Source organism: Prunus avium, chromosome 2 (genome assembly GCF_965620075.1).
Source record: "Prunus avium chromosome 2, drPruAviu1.hap1.1, whole genome shotgun sequence".
In the NCBI taxonomy this organism is placed as follows: domain Eukaryota; kingdom Viridiplantae; phylum Streptophyta; class Magnoliopsida; order Rosales; family Rosaceae; genus Prunus; species Prunus avium.
This window is the reverse complement of record NC_142285.1, coordinates 12,051,865-12,059,445: the sequence shown is the minus strand read 5'-3', so window position 1 is coordinate 12,059,445 and position 7,581 is coordinate 12,051,865. Positions and strand designations below refer to the sequence as shown.

At 35.4% G+C, this 7,581-nt stretch overlaps 1 protein-coding gene across 1 annotated transcript; it reads left to right on the top strand.

Annotated features, from left to right (window-relative positions):
* Nucleotides 1-675: 675 nt before the first annotated feature.
* NOL (NYC1-like protein) lies at nt 676-7,374 on the top strand. Its single transcript, XM_021973628.2, has 13 exons — nt 676-1,043; nt 1,156-1,224; nt 2,381-2,442; nt 2,661-2,747; nt 3,750-3,817; nt 3,921-3,969; nt 4,045-4,130; nt 4,950-5,007; nt 5,394-5,444; nt 6,333-6,383; nt 6,463-6,504; nt 6,966-7,076; nt 7,207-7,374. Exons 1-13 carry the CDS (start codon nt 767-769, stop codon nt 7,252-7,254), a joined length of 1,059 nt encoding a protein of 352 aa, XP_021829320.1. The 5' UTR covers nt 676-766; the 3' UTR covers nt 7,255-7,374.
* The last annotated feature ends 207 nt before the right edge of the window (nt 7,375-7,581 follow it).

Sequence of the window (7,581 nt, the reverse complement as noted above, 5' to 3'; positions counted from 1 at the left end):
TATGCCCCCAAGTCTTATCTCTCACCAAGCTCAAGCCACAAGGTTCAACTCCTGGCTTGGAATGGGCGGGCCAGTAGATAGCCAACTCGAACCTGACCAGCTAATACTGAGCCAATATTCCATCACCTCAAAGTCCCCACTCAGGTTACAAGCTTGCTTTACAAAGCTCGGCGGCATATTAATACAAAGTGAAGTAAAAGTGGCAAATTTACTAATGTTTATACCACATTAAGAATGTGCACACGGTAATAATTCATCGACCTGTTTAAACTAACATCTCATATTATTTTTTGTATTTTACGGAACTCACTAACACCATTTGAGGTTTTAAATTATTTAAATAAATAAAAAATAGGGGTTTTTGAAAGCAATTTTAATCCTCAAGGGGGTGGTAGTGTAATTTCTGAAATCTGAAGGGGTTTTATGAAAACACCATAAACCACATGGGTATCAGTGTAAATAACTCTAATCCAAAAGGACACTTTTTGGAATTTTTCCTTTAAAATAATAATAATAATATAAACTCTTTTTTCACCACAAATATCACAAGTATATTAATACTATTTGTTTGCATTTTTCTATTTTTCTGTCGTATTTTTTAGAACTTAAGGCCAAAAATGGAAACTTACAAGAATTTTATGTTGTGCCTAAGAAGAAAGCAAATAGATGATCCTTGGAAAATGCCGAGTGCCACACAAATTTATCTAGACCTGATATCCTCTCATTCATTAATGCCTTAGCCTCCTCAGTCCTCACTATCCTCCAAATGGCAATTACCACTTCCATTTCTTCCCCTTCTCTTTCTCCTTTGCTCTTCTCCAAAACCCATCACACCTACTTCCCTCGGCTCGACTCGCACCCCAATTTCTGTAAATTCGACCGTTGCTGTTTACCGACCGTTAGTTCCCGCCAAAACCCTCTTTGCCTGAGTAGCTCTGGCACTTGGGTTTTGAATGCTTCATTGGTAAGAGCAGAAGCCTCTGGGAATGGAAGAGAGCCCATGATTCCTCCTTACAATGTGCTCATCACAGGTTCAACGAAAGGTCGCCGCCATTCTTTCGTTTTTTTTTTCTCACAAATATGATTTTATGGGTTTTATGGTTTTGGGTTGTGTTCTAATTTTATGCCTCTGGTTTTCCCTTATCTTTATTTCAGGTATAGGATATGCTCTAGCCAAAGAGTTTCTAAAAGCAGGGGATAACGTCATAATTTGCTCAAGATCAGGTATCTTCTGACTCAATGTGCCTATTCTGAATTCCTTGGCATATGATTTCTTTGCTTCATTGTTAAAATTTTTGTGGTCAAGTGTGTGTGATGTATCTTTATCATATATGCAAGTGTTGATGATCTATAAATTTCATAATGTGTACCGGTTTTAAGAAAGCAGTCTCTTCCAATGTGGATCTGAAAGCAATTTTGGATACAGTTTCAGAATATTATGCCTTAAAAATAGCCATTTCCTATGGATTTATAGTGATGCAACTTGGGTCCAAAGTTGGTAAGGTACATGTGTGAGAAACCAGCATGAGAAGGGGATTTGGTTTGGGTTGCTTTCTTGGCACTCTAGGTTTGAACAACTAAGCAACATGTTCTTCAAAACACAGTACTAAAGTAAAAGAGTCTTTCGCCCCTAGAGGTTTCCTTGGAATAAAATTTGTCCCATGGTGTTTATATGCAACCATTACACTGTGAATTACATGGACTCTAGAAATGTAAGGTCAAATTACACTTTCTTTTGTGTAATTCTGGCTGTAATTTCAATCTATTTCCCATTGTTCAATGTTCAAAAAACATACTCTTACAGTTTTCTTAAACAATGTTAAATTGGTCCAAATCAGACTTCACATAAATTTCTTATTAATGAATCACTTCTTCTCAAAAGCACTGTTGCTGAAAGCATTTTTGTTAAGCATTGAAAACTACTGCCAAACATGCCCTCATTTATATATGCTGCCATTCTTTGGAATCTGCAACAAGCTACACTTTTTTTGCTTTTCACAATAGGTGCTTCACTAGGAGCACAATTCTGCATAGTGAATCTTTGAAGGGCTTTGTAAAGGCAACAAATTCTGCATGAAAACCATGCACAAGTAATTTTGTAAAATTGGAAAACACATTTAAGCAATTTGGAGTGCGTAGTTTGGATATGTTTATTATGCAATTAATAAAAGATTTCTATTATGCAGTTTCACTTTTTCTTTTGATATTAAGTTGCAATTTTACTAGCTGTTTTACTTTCTTAATGAATATACCTCATTCGATGTTTGTTATGCATAAAAACCTATTGGCGGATGGAAGTTGTGACTCAGAATGTATTTCAAGTTTACTTTTGAAGTACCAAATTGTTACCTTTTTCCTTTTTTGAAACTTTGATCCCTAGCTGAGCGGGTTAAATCTGCTGTCCAGAGCCTTAGGGAAGATTTTGGGGAGCAGCACGTGTGGGTACCTCCTTTAAGACTTTTTTTATATTTTAATTATTAAATATTTTTCATCCTGATATGTGTGTGTGTGTGTGTGTGTGCGTGTGTGTGTGCATGCATGCACACTTGTTTGCATGTGTGTATGTGCAATAGTTTTTCATGTATTTTGATTCTGCAGTTTTACATACTTCATGTTGTTGGTTCTAACTTCTAACTCATTTTTCACTTCTTCCTTTACAGGGTACTACATGTGATGTTAGAGAAGGGCAGGATGTGAAAGACTTAGTTTCTTTCGCACAGAAAGAACTGAAATACATTGATATATGGGTATTAACTTCAGATCCTTTTCTTTATCACACACAGGCGGTTGTTGTTTTTTGAAGGGCGGGATGTGAAGGACTTGGTTTCTTTTTGAATGTCACATCTTTGTCTTTGTCACCCACAAAATTTAATGTTTTCTGTATTTGTTTACAGCTGGTTAAGAATATTTACTAAAAATCAAGACTGGCTAGCTGTTCCAATTAATTAATAATATAAACTCAGTCTTCCAAGTGACTCTTAGCTAGATAGTGTTGCTTTTGCATATATGTCTGATGATAATGCAATCCTTTAAGACAATATTGCTCACTTAGTGATGTCCAATTGGCCTGATCACTATATTTGACCATAAAGGAAAATGTAAATAGTATACCTATAAAGAATCATAAATAGGCCTCTGTAAATCTAAATACATTTGTATTGTTAACTCGGGTGTCTAGCATTGCAATGGCTAATCTAAAAACAGCGACAAGACAAACTAATGGGTGGCCCTGTGCACAAAGCTTCCGCATTTGCAGGGTCTAAGGATTAGATGTATGCAAGACTGTTAGTCTGTTAGTGATAATTCTTAAATTAGTCATTTACGTATTCTTAAAATTTCAGTTTCTTCCCATGCTGAATTGAACCAGAAATTAAAGATTCACAATTCTAAAGTCCAGTTTAATGCAAAACAATGTATTCCTCCTCGTCTGGATGATTTGAAGTTATATTGTCTGCATCACGATTGGATTGTAAGAAACTGTTCTAATTTTATAGATCCCAGTTAGTGGGATAATTTGATGCTAGGGTTTCCATTTTCTGTCATAGTTATTAATATTTTCCCAACAATAGCGGTCCTTCCCTTCCTTCATTTCTTCCCTCTCTCCCTTCCTCCCAATCAATTCATGTTGTACTATAAATTGGTGTGCAGTTAATGCAGTCAATTCTTACTTTTCTCTTCATGAAAAATATTTGATCGTGATATTTTGAGGAATATTTAATTCTATGTACCATATGGTGAGAATGATGCAGATTAATAATGCAGGATCAAATGCATATAGCTATAAACCACTGTCAGAGGCTTCAGATGAAGATCTCATGTGATTATTCCTTGCCCTCATTCCTTTTGTTTTACAGTTAAACTTTTCTCGACCATATTTGTAATCCTTTTGGTTGTTCACAATTTTGACACATTACGTGCAGTGAAGTTGTCACTACGAATGCGCTTGGTTTGATGTTATGTTGCCGTGAGGTAGAAAATTCCCTTCGTTTTTAAATGGCTTGTACGTAAGATGATTCTCATGCATGATTCTGTTTATTTGTTTAGGCAATAAAGATGATGTTAAACCAGCCTCGAGGTGGTCATATTTTCAACATTGATGGAGCTGGTTCTGACGGAAGACCAACCCCGAGGTGCTATATCAGTTTCTCCTATCTTTTATATATCCTTTGTTAGGTAGAAAACTTTGGTTCATATGATTTGTGCAATGCTGCTTCTTTCCCATCTTGTCTAGACAACCATATCCATTACAGAGTGGAAACAAGTTATGGAGGTTATCTGGGCCACACAAAAGTGGACAACATTGAAACTACCTAAACGGAATCTTTAGCAAGATCGTCCAACCCTGGATCTGAGTTACCAATGATTATCCACTGAGTCCGACCTGACTGGCCAAGTGGTATTGTCTCCATAGAATAGCAAATCGAGAGGAACCAAATTCATTTTAATTTCCTCATAGAACTAAAATTTTGGGTTCCCTTATTTTTATTTATTTCATAAATGGAAAAATACGGATCTTACCCTTATACTGTCATGCACACGTGTTTCCTCCAACATCACTAGAACACCACCACCCCTAGCTTCATCAATACCACCTTCCAGTCAGCATTCTGACCTCCATTTTGGTACCATGACTCCCTCTAGCCACCACACATGCTGCCTTCCTCTACCATGGCCATTACATTTGGAGCTGCAATACCTTTACTGGCACCGCCATATAACCACCCAACCACTGGCACTGAAACTTCTGGTGATTAGACTAGGTCTTCCGTAAACCTTATTTATATCATTTTAAACTAAAGAACAGAGGTCATGGTTATCACTGTGTAGTTGAAGTACGTATATTATTATGTCACCATCTTGTACATGCACGTGAGATGAATCTGTAAAAATGCAATTTCTGGATCAGTGTAGCATGATGGCTCTTTCTTTCTTTTTGTTTATGTCTGTAGGTTTGCTGCATACGGGGCAACAAAGCGTAGTGTGGTGCATTTAACAAAATCATTGCAGGTATCTCGACTTGTTTTGATTATTACAGGCTGTTAAACTATGAGGTCACAGGTTCTATCTTCTTCGTTATCATTGATGTTCTTGCTTTCCCATGACAATGCAATGTTTACCTAGGTCCTATAGGGGCTTCTTCCCACCCATCACAGTAACTACTGTATGATTATTTTAAAAAATGAAATAAATATAGTTTAGGTTGGATTTTAAAACTCTCAGCCATGTTACATGTTTGGATTCTTGTGAATGTTGGCAACATTTGAACGATTAATTGTTGTTGTTTTTTTTATGTCATCGTATATCCAGATCTGCTCCCAGCTAATTTTACCTTTTTTTTTTGGACGAATAACTAACTTTACCTACATAATATGTTACTCTTAAAACTTTTGCAGGCTGAACTGCAGATGCAGGATGTCAAAAATGTCGCAATGCATAACTTGTCGGTATGTTATTCCATACTCAGTGCTCTTTTTTTCTCTTTTGTTCGGTTTTTTTTTCTCAAAAAAGCAAAACCTAATTTCTGAACTCTTATATGTTCCACTTGCAAGATCGAAACTTTATGTTGCTTATATTATGCTATCATGTATGCATTGATTGTATCCTCTATTCAGCTTACTGTGTCATCAGCTTACTTCAATATTAGATGCTCTTTGTGTCATTATAAAAGTGGTGGAAGTTTTTAACTGGATTAGGTTGACCTTGTTGATTCTTTTGTTCACTTGCAATAAAAAATACATGTCTAAGAAAATGGTGATATTGACCTTTCAAGTAACCATGTAAATAATAATAACAATACTAATAATAGGAATAGTGATAATAATAATAATAATATATTAATTATTATTATCATCATCATCGTTATTATCATTTCAACAATGAATTAAAATCTTCAATATATTACATTACGTGATAAGATAATATGAGATTAGTTTCTAATGTATTATAGTTGTAGTTTACAACTGCAAAAAGAGTGATAGTGTAACTGAATGGTTTCCAAAACTTTATCAATTTGATGGCAGTCATATCATCATGCTTTTCTTTAGTTTGCACCATCTTCTATATGATTCTTTTTAATCATGGAATTATCATTTCTCCTCGGAAATCTACATTCTTCCCATTTAATACCTACTTTGCATATGGTTATGTTATGTATATATCTCAGTATCACCTAATCTTGCCCCTTTATTTATACTGTTCCCTGGTTAACTACTCTTGTAATGAACAAGTACAATAGCTTATGTAGTTATTCTGGAGAGATGTTCATTTAGTGTCTTTTGTTATGAAAATATTTCCTTTTTGCTTCTTACTGAAGCCAATTTCTGGTGTTGCAGCCAGGAATGGTTACAACTGATCTTCTCATGTCTGGTGCAACTACGAAGCAGGTTGTATACGGCTCATAGAACTTTTTTTTGGTCATCTTCTGCATGCTTCTTATTAATTAATCAAACATGTTTTATACAGGCCAAGTTTTTCATTAATGTTTTGGCAGAACCACCTGAAGTGGTAAGAATTCATTCATAATCCAATAATTTTTTATGTATGAGTTACTCTATGATGCCTATGTTGATTAGTGGTCATTCACAAGCCATTTGATCTTTTCTGGTTCTAAAATTACCAAGATTAGGATTTACCTGTATGTCATATGGTTTAAAAGGTAAGTGATGTACCGATACACATAGAAAAGTGATGGGCCTTTGAGTGAAAATAAATTTGGTCTCTGGGTATGAATGGATGGAATATAAGGTAGTGAATTCAAATCCCATTTGGTCTGAGAGTAATCTGCCAAAAGATACGAACACGCATGGGCGCACTCGCGCGTGCGCACATACGTCTCTGTGCATGCATGTTGAAGGTCTGCGCAAAATGCATTAACTTTTTTCTTTCTCAATATCCTTTTTTGGTGGATTATATAATCGTATTTGTTTCCTTCAATCTTGTTTGTGAATTCTACATGAGTGTCACAGGTAGCGGAGTATCTTGTTCCAAATATAAGATCCATTCCTGCCAATGGATCAATGAAGCCTACGTACATTCGTTTCCTTACTGGGATAAAAGCCTACTCCCAGATATTTTCAGTTAAGTGAACAAACATTAAAAAAAATAGAAAAAGACCCCAACTTCTTAATGTCATTATTATAGCATTTTTATCTGAAAACATGTGCTGACCATTTTTTTTTTTTGGGGTCCTTTTGCTTTAATCCGCAGAGATTTGCTTTCGGTGCAAGAAGAAACAGATATGTTCTTGAAGATTGAATATGTTTATAATGTAATCTTTTTATCTGACGGTTTTTAAAATGTAAATTACCAATTCTCAATGCAACATTATTTTCAAATCTGTTGAGAATATTTTGATTTCATGTATATTTTGCTTTACTGCTGTTTTTGTGGAGCTGGCTGCACTTGGATAAATTACATTTTATTTGGCAAACCACGAGGACGAAAGTGGAAGAATTGATCAACTATAGGGGCCAATAATGACTTTTTGGCATTTCTGGTTAAAGGGCACCAAATGACAAATTTTATGCCTTATTATTTTATGGCCAAGTATAACAAGCCTACCACTTATAATCCAAGTCATTC